The sequence below is a fragment of the Camelus bactrianus genome, chromosome 19, assembly GCF_048773025.1.
Source record: "Camelus bactrianus isolate YW-2024 breed Bactrian camel chromosome 19, ASM4877302v1, whole genome shotgun sequence".
In the NCBI taxonomy this organism is placed as follows: Eukaryota; Metazoa; Chordata; class Mammalia; order Artiodactyla; family Camelidae; genus Camelus; species Camelus bactrianus.
Window position 1 is genome coordinate 24,542,356 of NC_133557.1, and position 19,432 is coordinate 24,561,787.

A 19,432-nucleotide genomic window follows, 5' to 3' on the forward strand; every position below is an offset into this window, starting at 1 on the left:
ATCTTCACAATCAAAGGATTACTCCTGTTTCCAATCAGATGTAAAGTACACACTGCAGCCAAAGCAAAACTGGTACCTTTCAGAATAAAAGCATAACCAGACCACATACGGAGGTGAGAGAAAGCCCGTTCTGGACAAGCACAGACCAGGTTTCCAGAACCCCCGCCCATCCCCCACGCTGCTGTTTTGTTCTGGGCCAGAACCGGTTTTTGTTGTTTGTTTTTTCAAATGTTCCAGTTTCTGTTTCTCTCTGCATGGGCCTGGCTGAATTCCACTGATGTCAATGGGAAGTGTGTGCTCATCACAAAGACAGGAGCCGCCAACCTCCCTGCTGCAAATACCACCTCCTACATCACCCTATCTATGCACAACCCCCCCCCCCACAAAAAGTTCTCATTAATCCCAGAGGATTTGCCACCTCTTAAGCTAGAAATTGCTTTACAAAGAGATGCAAATGTAGTCCATAAATAAATCCCAACTGTCTGGCTTCGGCTTCGGAGGTCCTTAAGAGCCACGGATACTGAGAAAGCAGCCTGAATGGGGGTGGGGCGTTGTCTGAGCCTAGAAGCAAATCACCGGTGGTGGTGGTGAACAGACATGCAATTCTGAAGGTGCTAAGGCTCTTCTGTAAAGTTGTACATCAAAAATAGATTTACTAAAATAAAATAGATATACTAAAGCAAAACTAGTCTATGAGAGAAATCAGAAAAGCAGTTACCTCTGGTTGGGGAGGGGGCTGACTGGACAGGGGTAAAGGGAACTTTCTGGGGTGATGGAAATGTCCTATGTCTTGATTGAGGTGGTGTTTACATGGGCGATGACACATGCCAACACACACTGAGTTGTAAACATAGTATCTGTGCATTTTATAGCATGTCGATTGTATCTTAATAACAAAAAAAATAACCTAGATTTGTTATTTGGTCTTCACATAATGTTATGGATTATTTCAGCTGTCTCCTAAGGAATTTCTCCCTCTAATACATTGGTACCAAGGAAAAAGTTACAGGCTAAAGCATAATCCAGACAATGAACAAGGTCACTAGTACCGGAATTGTAAAATTAAAAGGAGAACGTTTCCTGAGAATCTCCTATATGCCAGGAGCTATTTGAAGCATTTTACTTGCTGCACCTCACTGAACCTCCCGACAAGCCAAGGCAGTAGGTATGATCGCCCCTACTTTCAGGCGAGAAGACAGAGGCTCAGAAGAGCTTGTTCCAATCACACAGCGGCTCAAACTGCAGCCCAGGCAGCACCTCAACCATCTGGCCCCACAGCCCTCATTCTGAACCACTGCATTTGTGGCTGGGTTTGAAATGAGAGGACTTCCAGGGTGGTCAAGAGACATTTCAAAGTGTATCTTAGCCAAAACCTGGAAACTGATTCTCTACGTAAAAATCTAGGGGGTTTAGGGGCAATCAGCCTCAGTCGCCTGGAAACAAAGGCTGTCTGATTTGCCTTTGACCTCAAACTCCCCTCTCTGCAGCTCTTGGAAAGAGAAATAGAACTTGTACAAAACAAGCATCTTCTCCCATCTCTGAACAATCACCGGAGACTCTGGCTGTAAAAGGGGCCAGGAGGCAGGTGGAAACCTCAGGAATGCCGGAGGCTGCTGGACACCGGCCCTCTTCACTCCATAGCCAGTCACCGGGAAGCCAGGCGATTCAGCCGCTTGCACCAAAAATCAGGCTTCCTGGAAAGTTTCTCCTGGAAACCCAAGGAGAAACCCTTCAGCAAGGAGACACAGGCTAGAACTAGGGCCAGGCCCTCTTCAGAAGGGTGGGAGCCCTCCAGGTCACCTCGGCCCCCACGCTGCACCCCACTGCGTTTCCTGGGGGGCTTCTGCAGACCCTGGATTCAGCATCATCGGTGCTGAGGTACAGAATCCATACCAGGAACGGAAAAGGGCACAGCACCTGCCATCAAGTCACTCAACACTTTGATACTCGGTGACCAGCCCCAAGACCCAATATGGCCTCCCCCGTGGGAGGGAGCAACTCTGTTCCAACTGGTTTCAAACATCCTGAACGCACACCTCATCTACGTAGTTTCCTATGACCCTCCAGCTTCCAGAAAGACACGGAGATGACTTAAGACAGAGGTCTCTGTACATTAAGATCAAAAACATTTAAAACAATCAAAGGCAACTCCAAGCTCCACAGATAACCACTAGCTTTGGTTAGGTCTGGAAGAAGCTTTCAGACCTCTATGTATTTACATACACATTTACATGCAGAAATATCTGCTGTGGGGGGAGAGGGTCATAACAATGGGAGCACAGGTCCACGTTCTTTTCATGTAAAAAAGGATCCTGATTCACATCGTCTCCGTGTCAACGTCACTGGCACGATTTCACGGTTTCTAATTCCCGGGCAGCATCCCATGGTTTTGCTAGACTAGTGTCAGGTAACTATCCACAGGCATTTGTTTGCTTCCAGAGCTTTAGTGCCCTAAACCACGACGCAGTGGATATCCTTATATATACACCCCACTTCCCCACCAAAGCCCTTTCTGATATTCCAAGGTCCAGTCCTCAGAAAAAGACGAGTCTCCGTCTCCGTGCGACTCCAGGTCCTCTTCACACCCTGGCACCATCTCAGTGATGTTTCTTACTCTCCTTTGCTCAAAGTTCTGGTTTATCGAGTGAGGGATCATTTTCTCTACCAGTCTGTTTTGCCTCCAGCCCATGGGAACCTCCAATAACCACCCCTGGAAGAATTCAACAGAGCTGATCTCGTTTGCAACCCAACTGTTTCTCAGGCATATAAATTCCTGCATAATTCCATCTTCTCTTAGTTGCACCTACGTGAATCTTGGTTAACAGAATGGAAAACTTACGCCAAAAAAACAGCTGAAGTCCCCTCTTCCCACACAGATGCCAATAATAATATAAACAAGGCTGTAAGGGTGCTAATAGGTCTGTACCCCAAAAATTGTCTGGATGATGGGTTTACACGATGGGCTGGGCAGATGAATAAACACCATGAGGGGTGAGAGCACAGACCAGATGTCATGCTTGAGAAAACAAAAGGCAGGGAGCGGGGAGACACACAGCTGTCTTCTCCAAAACCGTGGGATCCTAACTTATAAAACTATGTATTTAATAACAGAGACTCTACCGTAACGTAAGTTAGGGTGTATATAAAACAGAGGCACATGTAAGAAGGAACGAAAATGGACCTCTTGGGTGGCTGCACAGCTGGGCGTTCTGTTGTTCTTCTCCTTCAAATTTTTCTCCAGTAACAGTGAGTCCTTTTATAATTGAAAAAGGAAAAGGGGGGGGGAGGGTATAGCTCAAGTGGCAGAGCACACGCTCAGCATACACATGGTTCTGGGTTCAATCCCCAGTACCTCCTCTAAAAATAAAGAAACAAGTAAAGTTTATAAAAAAGAAAAGAAAAATGAACAGATGCCACTTTAGAGGCAATAGAGCAGCAAGATCTGGATTGTGGGACAAGACTTAAGAGATGGGGTCTGGTCACCCCACAGTCCCAGTCCAGGGTTCCGGAGTCCAGAAGGCACCAATGTGAGGTACCAAGGAACTCCCTACACCCTCAAACTGGCAGCCTGCAGACAGACCACCGGGAGAGGGGTGTGTTCAATCCACACAGCACTTTATCATTTTTAAAATGAGTTGTCAACATCTAAAAATCAAGAGAAAGAAATGCTGGAAATTAGAAAAAAGTATTCAGAACTGTGCTTATCTTGTAATCCTTTTTTCTAAAAAGGAGTATTGAGGAGCAAGGAAAACACAAGAATTTTTAATCTATTGTTGTATATAAATTATACTCAATTAAGAATAATTACAGTATATGAAATCGCTCATATGTGGAATCTAAAAAAAAAAAAAAAAAAGAACATAAATACGAAATAGAAACAGACTCACAGACACAGAATACAAACGTGGTTGCCAAGGGGCAGGGGGTGGGAAAGGACAGACTGGGAGTTCAAAATTTGTAGATACTGACAGGCATATGTAGAATAGATAAACAAGATTACACTGTATATAGCACAGGGAAATATATACAAGATCTTGTGGTAGCTCACAGCAAAAAAAAAGTGACAATGAATATATGTATGTTCATATATAACTGAAAAATTGTGCTCTACACTGGAATTTGACACAACACTGTAAAATGACTATAACTCAATGAAAAAATGTTTAAAATAAATAAAAAACAAAACTCATCTTCAAAAAAAAAAGTAAAATTTTCTGGGATGTGAATCTCCCTCCAACTAGTTTATGTATCCATGGGTGACTATTAAATAATGCTGAGACAGCTTTCAAAAAAAAAGAATAATTATGGTAAATGACAGAAGCACGTCCAAAAAAAAGTTATTCGTTGTTCGTAAACTTTGTCAGAATGAGAAAGAAATGAAAAGACAGTGTTCTGCGGGGCAGAACTGGACAAGAGGGACATTTTTATATCTTTCCTGAATCATGTGACTGTATTACCTTTCAAATAACTATACTTTAAAAAGGTAACTGGTAAAAGTGCTGTGTGATAGATGGTATTTTACACACATTACAAACTAACTTTTCTTAAATAAGTAACTTATGGTTTGACTTTATACAGGTATTGCTTTTTGAATGAATTCTTATTTTGTGGTTTGCTTTATTCCTTTGATAACTATGTAAGTTTAAAAAGCTAAAGTTCTAAATGCTTGTAGAAACAACGGACAGGACATATATATGCAAACTAAAAAAAAGTGCAGTATGTTGTGTATATGTACTTATATGCCATATATTGTATGTGTGCAAACTGTAACACCTCTCCCTAATAAAACCGAAAAATGAAAAAATAAATAAAGCTTTAAAAAAAATTAGGGTATTTCATGTAAAAGTCTGAAGTTTCTACCTTTGGGATCTGGCAACTCTGGGTCCCCGTTTGCACCTCACAGAACGAGGTGGCATCTTCTGCTTTGGGATGGGACACGAGCTCCGACTTCTACCAGCCTGGCCTCTGAGTCTGCAACGTTCGGCATGGAAGAGTGCACACACCGACACAGGCAGGGATGTCTGTTATCCCGCACCCGATTCAACCCACAAATGACTCAGAGCAGGGAAAAAACCACTCCCACGTCCCAAAAGCACCTTCACTGCTTGTGTGGAAGAACTAACCCCCGTCCTCTTCTCAGGGCTGGAACTGCTGCGGTGACTTGTCAGATAATGTGGCAGGAACGATGTGTGGACACCCACTCCCAGGGCCTTAGCATCCACTCCCTCTGCACCAAATCCTTATCGTTCTTCACCCGTCACCAAAGACGTGTATTCCTGTTTCCTTAAGGAGGGCTTAAATCCTTTCTACTTTAACAACCTTCTCCCACTGAAAACTTTAACAAGATTGTGAACAGAGAATCCAAGGGTTCCTTCTGAGTCCTGCTTAGTGAGAAGTAATAATATTTCATAATGTCTCTGGAGAAAAAGAAATGTCAGTTCCATTCTTTCTGCACCCCAGACACACTGGGCTTCTTTCTGTTCTCCAAGTGCTCTAAGTACATGCTGACCACAGGGCCTTTGCACTGCCGCTCCCTGTACCCGGGATACTCCCGCTCTCGTCTTCCCATCACCTCCCTGAGAGGCCTTTCACGGCCACCCTGGCTAAGGCTGCCCCTCCACACCTCCCACCCACCACATTCATCCGTCAACAAATACTAAAGGCACCTGGGATACCCCATCTCTCCCACAGCCTTATTCTATTACCTTCATGGCACTTTCACCATTTGAAACAATTGTCTATTGTTCGTCCCCACTGCTGGTCAACTCCACGGGGGCAGCAATCTCTCTGTGTTTCATTCACAGCCGCACCCCCAGCACCCAGCACCCAGGGGGTGCTCAGTAACCATTTGCCAAAAGGAAGGAAGAAAGAGAAGGCGGGAGCAGAAGGACGGAGGGGCATCCTGGTCAGGCACACTCCACACACACTGAAGCACGGAATCTGTCGCCCTGCCAGCCCCTCAGGCTGAAAGAGTCTACGTAATGAACAGAAAACGTGGCTGCAGAAAGCAATTCAAACAGCACCAGCCACAGAGTTGGAAGCTTTCCCTCTCCCATTGCTGCTGTGCGCCCAGAGCCTAGAACCCGGTGACTCACAGCAAGCACGTGAAAGCCATCTGCTGAGATGACGGAAGGCTGACGGACAGAAGCGGTGAACGGCACAGGCACCACCTCGCCTGACCCTGGTGGTGGGCGAAATGCACCTTCAACATGAAAACCTCAGGGACGCCCAACGTGTTGGCCTGCGGGCACCCTGTCCCTTGAAAGGCCACCCTTTCCGAGGTCCCGTTCTAGACGCCTGGAGGACAGAGACCAAGAACTTTCCGCTTCCCAAACCCCGACGTTACTGAACACACGCGACGCCGACGGACTTACCAGGGGGACCCAGTAGGTGTAGAGCGCTCCAAGCCTCATCTCAGGGACGAACTGGGAGCAGGCGAGAAGCAAGAAATAGAGGTTGAAGAAGTATTTGAACTGGTTAAACAGCACCTGGAATTGGGAGGAGAGGAGAGAGGAGACGCTGGGGGCCGGTCCGACGCGGCGAGGCGGGCTTCGAGGGGGATGGGTGACACTCACAGACACCCTCCGGAAGCGCACACCTCACACGGGGCCCGCGTGTACGGTTTACACACCTGCACGTGTTGTTTAGGAAAATTCACTGCGGCGACAAAAACATAATTTGTAAGGGTAAAGAAGAAAAGGATACACGTGGAAATTATAAACCCCAAACTCAAGCGAGTGACTACCTCTGGGGTGGGGGGGGCATGCTGGGGGCCTCGACTTCAGCTGCTATGTTTTAATTCTTAAACTATTTTGTAAGTACAGGGAAAGCTCCTGGGAACGTTGCTGAAGAAGTTTTAGTGGAAAATGCTTATGCTGTAAGGCTGACCCCAAAAAAGCAAGATAAATCGATAGCTCCGTGATATGATCTCAGCACCATAAAATAAACACAGCAGCATTTCACCCTGTGTGGCAGGAGGGTCCTGGCAGTTCCCACTGCCCCCACGAGCCCCAGGAGTGACTCTGATACCACGTGCCTCATTCTAACCATCGGGCAATGAGTGGAAATGACATGTCTCTTCAAGGTTACGGCACTCAGTAAGAGCCACTGTTTGGCCCGGCCCCTCGCTCCTGCCCAGGCATGGAGACGGTGGTGCCACAGATCCCAGACGGCATAGCTATGAGATGGAGAACAGGGGCCCCGTCTACATCCGAATTTCCAAGAAGAAATAAACTTTTACTTGACTTAAGATACTGAGCTTTGGGGGGCCAGGGGACAGGGTTAAGCCAGGTAGCAATACATGTGGTCAAAATTACCATTAAAGAAACATTCAAGTTGACTTTAAGCACCAGTATAACGTATTTGTATTTCCACGTTCTCTCAATAAATCAGTCTTTTTTTTTTTTTAATTTCCAGCATTGGAACTGATTGCTGCTGCTTCTAGTATCAATCTGCATATTTTTGGAGGCTACAAAGGATAAAAATAGGTATTTAAATTAAGGGTGTATTGGAAGGTTTTCAGAGTATTTGTCCACCGACTTGCACAAGTTAACGTGGGAAAGCTATGACTGCGGGGTAAACCACCAAGTAAACAAATGTTAGCAAAAACGTTACTAGAAATTCTTTCTCTGGATGATAGTATCAAAATTTATCTTTTTAAACAACTCTTTATCTCTCAATTTTCCTATTTTTAATATGTATTTCATGATGGGTTTTGGTTTTTTTTTGGTAACAAACTAGGTCATCAAAATATCTTTTTCACTCTTAGGCCCAACACAGCAAATAAATGTGACGTTTTTCTAACTGATCAAGGGGCGTCTCACGGCCTTGCAGACAGAAGGCAGCCCACCCCCAGGTGCTCAGGACCAGGCAAGATGAATGGTCCGTGGCTGAGGGGACGTGAAAGACACGGGGTGTTCAAAAAACCCGCCACGGGGACCTCCATCTTCTAAAACTGGTACCGTTACATACATTTTGTGTAGGAAGAAGAAAAAGGATGTGGGTCCCTGCCCGTACCTACCCCAGGCAAAAAGGTGAAGAAGTTGTACTTCTGATTGTTGATGACATTCCGAGGGTACCTCTGGTCCCTCTTCTCGGGGTGCCCCAACCAGACGGTGCGGGGTCTGGGCTCCCCTCCACCACAGCATTTCAGCCACTCGCAGCACCTGTGGGAAAGACACGCCCACACTGTCAAGGCCAAGCCCACACCCGTCCACTCTTCCCAGAATGCCTTTCTCTAAAGCATCTTCACTGGGTCAGAACCACAGCCTCATCTGGGGCTTCATCCATCAGTGAGAAACAGAGCTGAGGCTTCTACGAAGCTGTGGTCGCAATCAAAGATGCTTTGTCCTCAAGCCTAAATTATTTCAAAAAGTAGGATTCATTTTTTAAATAATAAGATTTAAGTTTAAAAAGTAAATACATAGCAACAAGTACTGTTATCACTTTGACATTTTGCAGAAGAGAGAAGAAAGCTCAGGGCAGTTGAATAAAGCACCCGCACCCGAGTTTGCCAAGATGAGAGAAACAGCTGAGTCTGGCCTAGATCCCAGTGCCCCTCATTCTAAAACCCAGTGTCTTCCCATCCCCCCATGCTACCAAGGGTGCTGGTTACACCAAGTTTACTATAAAAAGGAGAAGGGGAAGGAATCTCCTTCCACACCTGCCTCTTCTTTTTAGCAACACAGTGGAGGAACACGCCAGGGAGACAATGACTCAGGACCCTGGAGATGGGCCAGCGTGCCAGCAGTAGGCAGACTGACCCCAAGGGCCGACCTCCCCCTCTCCCTTCCCCCTGGCTGTCCCCAGAGAGCAGCTCACAGGCACACCTGCCCTCAGGCCACCTGAGTGAGGCCAGGAACACCGGGGAATCTGGTGGCTCGGGAAAAACTAAGCTGCTCTAAGACTCCACCCCACCCCCACCCCCACCCTCAAGTCAGAAAAAAAGTAGCTCATCCTTCAGGAGAGCCTGTAAACAAAGCATTCTGAGAATCACAAGGCCTCGTGAGCACGTGTGATGGAAAGACCCCAACCTGAACTGTCCGCCTCCCCGCCCCGGCACACACAGGCTGGGAGGGAGGGACCCCAGCCCTGCCAGCTCCCTGAGACACGGGCAGCTGTAGGCATACCATCCGGATGTGGTGATCACAACTTACATCATTACTTCCACGGCCCCACCTTCTCTCCCTCTTCCTACGTGCCGGGCGGGCCCTACAGAGGTGCTGGTGTACAGAGCCTAGCACACACAGTCACTGGGCATCTGGACTGTAAGGATCAGCAAGCCAGCAAGTTGCCTACTCAGAGGCTCAAATTTTCCACAATGAAACACGATGCTCTTTCTTAAAAACAGCATCCTCGTTCCGGTAACCGATGCTAGGGCGGGGGGAGGGGGTGGCTCTCAGGAGGACAGGTTTCTCTTCTCGTAACACATTTGGGTTGGCCAGAGAAACATGCAGAAATCTGGAGGAGTCCAGCCCCAATCCTGCTCTTGGGCATGAATCACCCGAGCTGGCCATCGGTGGACGCAAGATGCTGAATGAACAAGGTGGGGGAGGATGCCCTGGCTGGAAGCACACCCTTCCATCTGAAGAAACCTTCCTCGTGGTCACGAGAGACTCCCCAGCGACCCAGCAATCCTCCCAGCTTCCTACAACAATCCTGTAGCAATGCCTCCCAGAGCTGTGCATTTCTAACGAAAGCTGAAGAATGAATCTCTGAGAACCACATGCCGTCAGGCTGATGGTTGGTATGAGTTTTGTGTATTTTGTCCACACAGCAAGCAAGCTACCAGGTTAAACTCTTTGTGACTTAACCTGAAGGCGTGCAGAGGAGCAGGTCAGTCAGGGCAGTCCGCATCTCGGCAGCCAAGACCAGAAACAAACCGAACCGGTCGTCAGAGGGGGCTGGACAACCGAGCAGGGCAGGTCCACACAATGGAATGCTCAACAGTCTTGAAAGAAGGAGACAGAGCTGCAGGCGCTAAGTGGCCCCATTTGCAAGATATGCTAACTCGGAAAGGAGCCGAAAGGTGTGTCCAGGCTGCCATTCTCTGCGTGAGAGCGACAAGATACCATGCAGACCTATGCATGCAAATGCAGAAAACAGGCTTCCTTTGGGAAAGAGGGAGCAGGGAGGCCCTTTCCTATGTATTCTTCAGTCATGCTGTACATACATCACAGCGTGTTACTAGAGACTGTGGGTCACGTGGGGTTTGGAGCGGGGTTTTAAGCTAAATTTGTAACAGTAAGCACTTCCTAAGTGTTCACCTGGTACAAGTATGATGCTAGGTCCGTGGGGACCTAACTTTGGAGCAGGATCCTTCCCTTCTACGTCTTCATAATCTCACTGCAAAAAGGGGTGAAGCATTTGGCAGAAGGTAAAACAAGGACTCTGTGTCCCCTGAGCGCCATGTAACCAGCCCCAAGACCATCTCATTTAATCACCTTGACTGTCACCTTGTTTATTCACTTTTTACCTGTACTGGATATAAGCTGCACACTTTCAAGACAGGATTAATCCGACTTTTAGGTCAACAGTACTTAGTGAATATTTCATAACAAGAATAAAGAAGACACGTAATCACTGCTTTCTTTTTGTCACACATTCATTCACCTGGAATGTCCTGCGCACTCACCCAGGCAGGCCCTCACCTCGGCCCTGGGCATTCAGCAGTGAGCAAGACAAGGTCCTCCCCCCATGGAGCTAACACTCTAGGGAAGGGAGACAGTAAACAACTATCCAAAATGAAAGAAAACCCAGGACAAGAGAGGCAGCGAGGAAGGGGTGTGGCTCCGGGAGATTGGGAGGTCAGGGAGGTGGGGTGGTGACAGCTGAGCTGAGTGACAAGAAGGAACATCCATGCAACCTGGCAAGGAAGTGCCATCCAGGCAGAACAGAACTACAAGGGCCAAGATCCAGAGGTGGGAAGCAGCCTGGCACACGTCTGCACAAAAAGAAGACTAGTGTGGCTGGAATGTACCAATCACAGGGGAGAGGGGAAAAGATGAGGTCAGAGGAAGAGGAGGCAGATGACACAGGGCCTTGTCACCAGGGCAAGGAGTTGGAACTTACTCCATGCACAGTGGGGACACCACTGAAGGGTTACAAGCGCTGGGTGGCATGATCTGATGTAGCTTTTTTTAAGGTGCCTCCGGCTTCTGGGCAGAGAAGACACTGCAGTGGGCAAGAACAGAAGCAGGCGAGGGCTGTGAGGTCTCTTTTGGGGATGGTGAAATGTTCTAACACTGCGGTGATGGATGCACAACTCTATGAGTATACTAAAAACTGCTAAACTGTGTATTTTAAATAGGTGAATTGTAGGATATGTGAACTTTATCTTAATTAAAGCTGTACATGAACCCAAAAAAAGTGGAAACAGAGGGATAATTTAGGAAGCTGTTGCCATCATCCGGGCAAATGAAGACGAGGGTGGTGGCAGTGAGGGGTGATGAGAAAGGTACAGATTCTCAAAATAGTATGGATATAGAAGTACATTCTCTTTTAAAAATAAAAAAAAAAAAAGAAATGCATCATTTCATTTCATGTTCACAACAGTCCTACATGGTGCGTAACTAGCATCTTCCCTGTTTTCAGAGAAACTGAGACCCAGAGAGGACTCAGTTACTTGCCCAAGATCTACCACCACACCCACTCCATCTGTGACCGAGTGGTGGAAACAGACTTTCAGCCCAGGGCCTGTCTGATCCAGAGCCTGAACTAAGAGTCTGAGCGTACCCTGCATGGCCATTAACAGCCTCTTCAGCACAATTATTCCACACCTCGATTTTTTTTCCCCTAGTCTCTCCTCACTTCATAAAACTGGAAGGATCTTTAGGGGCCGTTAAGAGTGATGGCTCTCAAGCCGCTCAAGCAGGAGCTCTTCTGTGAGCACATCCTGCAGGTGCTCTGCCCGCCCCGCACCCATTCGCCTTCACATCAATGTACTGCCTCTGAGCTCCACTCACCCTTCCACGCCCGCGCTGGGATACGGACAGACTTCCTTTCTGCCTCTCCTTTACAGCCAGCGCAACGCTAAGGTTCCTCAGTAGAGGGCGCTGGAGGGACACCCCCAGAGGAAGGGCACCCCCCAGAGGAAGGGCTCTCCCGTGGCTTCCAGGCTGACACTGTGGGCAGGTCAGTAGCATTATGAGGTCATCCAATTTTTGCTAGAAATTCTAGAAAAAATGTGCCCTTCACCTTGGGGTTGTTAAGGCAGGAGAAAACAAGCTTGGGGCTGTGGGCAGCCACCTTGTTTCTGACCTTGGGAGAGAGCACAGGTCTGTCCATTCCCTGAGCTTCATACATAGTCTTAGGCATCAACACATTGGCTTTTGTTTTATTTTATTTTGCTAAAGCCAGTGTCAGTTGGGTGTGTTCACCACTGCCCCCAACCTCCTGTCTGACAGTTCGGTTTGCCACATGCTGGACCATCCACCACGACGCATTCCTATCGGTTCTGTGTTTCTCACTTTTAAAGAATGCGGTCTACACCTCACAGCCTGTGGTCTCTCATCCTAACCCCTCCACTCAGACTTCTTTAGAGCTGTGCTATCCAACACGGTCGCTCTACATTTAAATTACTTTGATGGGAGAAAGACACAGATCAGCGGTAGAGCACATGCTTAGCATGCATGAGTCCTGGGTTCAATCCCCGGTACCTCCACTAAAAATAATAAATACATAAATAAACCTAATTACCTTCACTCCTCAAAAAAATAAATAAAATAAAAACGCATAACTTCGAAGAGCTAGGTTCCCTGTTCTCGCTAGCCACATTCTGCGCATTCCGCAGCCACAGGCGGCCAGTGGCAATGGACAGGACGGTGCAGATTCAGAACATTCCAGCACGGCAGAGGTTCTACTGGACGGCACTGCTTTAGATCATCTTTCTCAAGGCATCTCCTCCTTCCTCACCCTTGAACCAATGTCAATGCCGAAGGACACACACGGGAACTCTGGTAAGTGCACCCCACCCCTGCAGGCTATCTGCCTGAGCAGTTCCCCCAACTTCAGCCATTCTCACACACACACAGGATTTCTATCATATCCCACTACCTCTACTCTCTAACTTCACAAGTTCGCCTAAACTGGCACACCTTAAGTCAGCGATTCCCAACAGGGAAAAGGGGGTTAGCTACTGGTATCCAGTAAGGAGAGGAGGCAAGAAGGCTGCTAAACATCCTACAAGCACAGGACCGCACCCGCCGCAAAGAATGAGGCAGCTCCCAAATGCCAGTTGTGCCCAGGTTAAGAACTCTTGCCCTCAATTTTATTGACACAAATGTATCTTAAAAGGAAACTTAATACCATCACCATCAGTGGAAAACCAGTATCACTTGCCATAAATAGAAGGTAAACATCAAAATCAACACAAGGAGAAGCAAATGTTACTAAGTTCCCACTGGATCCAGTGGCTCTGAGTCCGAAGCCTCTTCTCCCTCCCTGATTGCACAGACACAAGCCATCTCTGCTGTTCTAAAGTGGGCCCCACAAGGTTAGAAATATAGAAGGAAAACTGAAAAGGGAAGGAAGTGTCTCGCTGTATGTCTCCACGTGGTTCAGCTCCTGTCCGTGAACTACTCAGACGATGCCACCGCAGCACCTGGAGCTATTACCGGCCCGTGTTTGGGGAACCCCTGTCCTGTAGTAGAAGCCTTGGGCTTGGTGGCAAATTTATAAGTGACGAAGTCCTCCCCCTACCCCCATCAGTCCAAACAGAAGAGGTGGCAGCCAAACTCCCCTCCACGTCTGGTTTTACATCCACTCTTTTCTTCTAGCAGCTGCTGCCACACCCCGTCTAAGGGGTGGACATCAGCTCCCCCGGAAGTCCAAGAGGTCACCCTGGTGTCACAGATTGCTGCTGTTGCTTCTCAATACCAAACTGAGCTGCGTGTCACTTGCCTGGACAAATTAACTCCTAGCCCACGTTCTAGACAGAGTCAGGAGATGAGCCACAAGACAGAATCCTTGAGCGTGAGCGTGAGAAATTAGTGGAGAGGCTGAAAACGAAGTAATAAGCAAGGGTCACAGTTTCAAGACAGGGGCTAGAGTAATGAACACCGGCTTTTCAGCCAGACGAACCCGTGTGCAAATTCCAGCCCTGCTCCGCACCGGCTGTGCCCTCGGGCAGCTCATTTTGTGAGTCCCACCTGCCCTGCTTGTAAAATGACAGTAGGACCTGCCCTGCTGAATTACTATGAGGAGTAAGGATTTTCTATAAAGGGCAGAGGACAATACCTAGCACGTAACAGGCATTCAATTAACAGTAGATATTATTTCTCTTAAGTTATTTTTCCAGACAAAAAAAGGAAACAGGAACATTTTCTCACCTATCACTAGCAACAGCTATTCAGCTAATTACGATGTAAGGCTAGAAATCATTCCGATTACACTGCCTCCAGCTTAGACAATTTAAACAATGGGCTTTCTTATGACTGGACTCTAAAACAAACAAAAGGTTTTGATGGCTAATAGCCAGCTGACCAGATGTGCAATCCGGCCAAAGGCAAATATGACGGGGGGAAGCGCCAAGGGAACCACGTTTCTGGAAAAGGTAACTACTGTAACAAGAAGAAACGGTCGTCTCTGCGCTGGTGCCGCCATGATCAGCAGGTGCTCGGCAAATATTTGCTGAATTGCCTGCGTGACACACCCACCTTCCCTGAAGCCAAAGTCCAGGAAGCTGGAATTTTAGTGTGGACACTGGGATGATCAAGGAAGAATGTAAAGAAAAATGAAAAGCAGTAAGGAGAACCCACAAGTACAGAGAACAAAGCAGTGGTTTCTAGTGGGGAGAGGGCAGAGGGGAGGGGCGGGACAGGAGGAGGGGACTGGGGGATACTACTCTGCATAAAATAAACAAGCTACAAGGATCTACCGTACAGCACAGGGAATGCAGCCAACATTATGCACAGAGTACAACCTCTAAAAATTGTGACTCACTATGTTGTGCACCTGAACTATATTGTACATAATATTGTACATCAGCTATACCTCAATTAAAAAAAAAAAAGCAGCAATACGGAGAAAAGTCTACAGCAGCAGTTCTCAGGAGGTAGGGGGTGAATCTGCCCCTGGGCCACTTGGCAACATCTAGAAAGATGTTTGGTTGTGATGACTGCAGGAAGAGGAAAGGGAGGGGCTGTGGCATCAGGTGGTTAGAAGCCAGGGACGAGGCTACACTCCTACAGCCACAGGACGGTCCCACACAGAGGATTATCTGGCCCCGAGCTGGAGAACTCGGTTCCAGAGCAGCACTGTCCCGTACATTTCTGTGATGATGGACATGTCCTCTATCTGCGCTGTCAAATACAGCAGCCGCTAGCCACACGTGGCTCTTGAGCACTGGAAACAAAATTTTAAATTTTATTTCTTTAATCAAATGAACGTAAACAGCCACATGTGTCTTAGTGGCGACCACCCGGGACAGCAGGTCCAAAAGGACATAACCCAGACTGTGAAGCACAGATGCCCTGGGGGGGAGCGGGCAGAGACTGGAAGGAATGGAAGGGAAGGTATGAAGGGAAATTTCTGCTCTTCGTTCTAAAAACACCAAACTGGCTAGATTTTTTTTTTTTTTTTTAACTAGGAGAATGTAAAATCTAGAGTCAAAGAATGCAAAGGAAGCAGTTCACTGAAGTCTGAGTGTATCTCTGGCCACAGGAATGCTACAATCTGGAGAAGAAATGAGACTACAGTTGCCCCCCCCCCCTTATCTAAGGGGAATACATTCCAAGACCCCCAGTGGATGCCTGAGATTCCGGGTAATACTGAACCCCATGTGTACTGTGTTTTTCCTATACGTATGTACCTCTGATAAAGTTTAATTTACAAAGTAGGTGTGGTAAGAGATTAACAATAATAAAACAGAACAATTATAACAATTTACTGTAATAAAAGTTATGTGAATGTGGTCTCTCAAAATATCTTATTGTACAAATTTAATGCCTTTCCATTTATCATGCACTGCAGCCATAATTTTTGCAGTTTGAGGTACATGAAAACTAGCATGAATTTCTTTTTCTCTCTTCACAACCTCACGGATGGAAGATTCACTCTTACTGGAGATCTTAGCAATCTCAGCACATGATTTTTTTTTCTTTCTTTAAGTTGAGAATTTTCACCTTTTCATCTAAAGGAAGCACTTTACAGTTTCCCTTTCACATGCCTGAATTTCCAGCATCACTGTTCGGGGCCATGAGTAAGTAAAAGAAGGGTTATTTGAACACAACAGGGCCTGCCACAGTGCATCTGATAACGGAGCCGGTGGAGCGGCTAACAGGGAGGACGGCGCTGGACAAAGGGATGCTGACTCACGTCCAGGGCAGGACTGAGCAGGAAGACGCAGGCTCTCACCGTGCTACTCAGAACGGCGTACAATATTCAACTGATGAATTGTTTACTTCTGAAATTTTCCATTTAATATTTTCAGGCTGAGAGCGAGTAACTGAAACTGTGGAAAGCGGAAACTCAGATACGGTGGGACTACCGTATGTCAGTGAAAAAGGCCAAGTCAATGCAGCAACTTTTCCTTATTTTTTTCTCTGTGATTCAGTTATATATTTTTTCAGGTTATTTTCCATTATAGGTTTACAAGATATTGACTAGAGTTCCCTGTGTTATACAGAAAATCCTTGTTGCTTATCTACTTTACAAACAGCAGTTTGCATCTGCTAACCCCGCACTCCTAATTTATCCCTTCCCCTCTTTCCCTCTTTGGTAACCGTAAGTTTGTTTTCTAGGTCTGTGAGTCTGTTCCTGCTTTGTATACAGACTCATCTGTACTATTTTTCAGGTTCCACATGTAAGTGACATACTATTTGTCTTTCTCTGCAACTTCACTTTAAATACAAAGCCCAGACCCTCTAACCTAGCAAGTCCCCTAGAAGGACACATCTTACACAAATACTGGTCCTGGTGACTACCGGGAAATGCACCAGGATGTTCACAGCAGCAATACAGGGAGAGAGCAAAACCCTGGCAGTGACCCCGTGCCCATTACAGAGGGACTCCCTGCGGTAATGCAGAGTAAGGGAGAGACACATACACTGGCAGGACGAGATCCAAGTCATAAAGCAGGAGGGGCAAAAAACATAAAGCAAAAGGTATGCCATTTGTTGCACTATATTTTAATAATATATGTTAATATCTGCATGGGAAAAATATATACACATACACACCCCGACTGTTAACTCAGGTTCTCTGGGGGAGGGGCGGTCATGGATGGTGGAAGCGGTCGCCTCTCCCTGTTTCTTGTGCCTTAAGTCTTTCCCTGCTGGTCTCTTGCTGCTCACAAAGCGTGATGCCTCTCACACTGCATCTCACCCCACAACGACTCAATAATCACGAACTCAAATCCAAGCCTATTACTTTCTCATCCCAGATCCCCCAACGTCAAGCCACCACCGGCAGCCAAGGCAGGTGAGCTCCACACGTCTGCACTTCCAGTTCTTCCTTCACTGCTCCACTTTTCTTCAACTCCCACCCCCACTCAAGACTCACTCACACCCGACATCCTCTGGCAAGACCATCGCCCAACTTCTACTGATCCTCTAAATCCCAGCTCTGCTCTTCCCAAAGAGAAGAGGAAGCATCTCTGTTCTTCCTTAGACTTCCTCGCCTGTTTCGCTCTAGACCAGGAAAGCCAAAAAATCTACAGACGCCCAGCGAGCAACAGAAAAAAGTAAACACAGGGTCCAGTGGGATGAGGCACACTGAGGAGCCCAGACATCTTGGGAAGGAAGTGGCCACCCCCAGCTCCTGCCAGGATACACTTCTACACAAGCCTAGCACAAAAGACCACCAGACTTACAGACAGAACACAGATTCTAAGATGCAAAACACTCAGTTTTGTTTTGTTTTTTTAACTGACATACACTCAGTTACAATGTGTCAATTTCTGGTGTAAGGCATAATGCACTCAGTTTTTAAGTGTTGGCAACTAACTCAATTTTTAAATGTGATGCAAAACTGAAACCACACTGAGATGTCCAAGATCAAAGAGCCTAACAACACTGGTGCTTGGTCAGGACGGCCAAACAGGCACTTTCACTGCTGGGAGGCGCCCTACTCAGCACTGGCTGAGGGAGGGCAACCAGGGAACAGCTATCAAAATTACAAACAGACGTTCACTTCGACCCAACAATTCCCCTTCGAGATACTCTGTATGTTCTAAAATGGGCATAAAGGCAATTCACCATAACATGGATAGTCGCCACAAACCACCGCAAATAACCTAAACCTCGTGAGCAGTAAACTGGTCAGAGTACAGTACGTCTATTCAACAGAACCCTATAAAGTGTTAAAAAAAAAAAGCACGACTGAAGAAGCTTTTTAGATACTAATATGGACCAAGTCCAGGGTGTATGGTTAACAAAAAAATATCTTGTACTGTGTAAGGTGTACTAACAATTGAATAAAAGAGGGTAAAATCTATGTGTGTTTGTCTACAGAAATAGGTATAAAATACATGCACTTTTTTTGGTAAATGGTTGAAGATTATCCAGAACGACACTGAAGGCACTGATGACTGGCTGCCTGGGGAGGGGCACAGGACAGCTGACTGGAATGGGTGGGAGGGAGACTGAGTTTACAATGTACACACTTTTGTCTGTGCCTTTTAAACACTGAACTATGTGACTCTGTGACTGATTTAACTTTTTAAATTTAAAAACAAAACAACAACAACAAAAAAAACCCAATCCATCCTGCTTCCCGAACAGCCCACAGCTCTCAGCCTGCAGCCTTAAATCTCAGCCACCAGCTTGAGGGTCAGAGACCAGATACTACTCACCTCACACCCCAGGCCTGGTATACAGCAGGTGCGCAGTTGCTCCGGGCGGATTGATGATGCTCTCTCAGGCCCTTCACATGCCCCAGGTGCCCAGCGCACAGGAACCTCACCTCATGCATGGACACTTTAGCTGGGCCATCCACTCACAGGCTCTAGAACAAGCCCAGGGCCACAACCCCCAGGCAACAGCATGCACACAACACTGGCCCACAAAATGCCAGAGAACTGAACGGAATCAAATGACCAAATGGAAGGCAATTCCCTAGACACCAGAACAATAAGCAAGAGCATTAATAAAGCACTCAGTGTGCGCCAGGTGCTGTGGCAAAGCCGTCACCGTGAGTGACTTCCTGCACCCTCCCCACCTCTCTGTGGGCGCTCATGTCTCCCACTCCTGCACTGAGACCCATAGCAGATGACGGGCTGAGCAGGCGGGGGTCCGGCAGGCTGACCCCAGAGCCAGCACTCCTAACCAGCGTTTGGAGACCTCACACCACAGCAGACTCTGAGAACGACCGCTGAACTGTCTACTGTCCACACAGCAATCTAGGGAGGAACTCAATGCCAGAGGCACAGCAGGACACGCCAAGGGTCCAAGGGCACTGCCCAGGCCCACCTGGCTCCTCCCTCCAGCCCACTGTC

At 47.2% G+C, this 19,432-nt stretch overlaps 1 protein-coding gene across 5 annotated transcripts in view; it reads right to left on the minus strand.

The window, feature by feature from the left end:
• The window catches only part of ATP9A (ATPase phospholipid transporting 9A (putative)), a 121,581-nt gene that overhangs the window by 84,553 nt on the left and 17,596 nt on the right, over positions 1-19,432 (minus strand). For 3 of the 5 annotated variants that reach the window (XR_012500666.1, XM_074347448.1, XM_074347449.1), the window contains 2 exons: positions 8,021-8,165; positions 6,375-6,488 (listed from right to left, as the gene is read on the minus strand). Coding sequence is in view for 4 of the 5 variants with exons in the window: in XM_074347448.1 (XP_074203549.1) it covers positions 6,375-6,488; positions 8,021-8,165 (259 nt within the window). In the remaining variant the exon portion in view is untranslated. Of the gene's footprint in view, positions 1-6,374; positions 6,489-8,020; positions 8,166-11,070; positions 11,136-18,790; positions 18,925-19,432 lie in introns of those variants that run through there. The other 2 variants (XM_074347450.1, XM_074347451.1) reach the window with 2 other exon arrangements.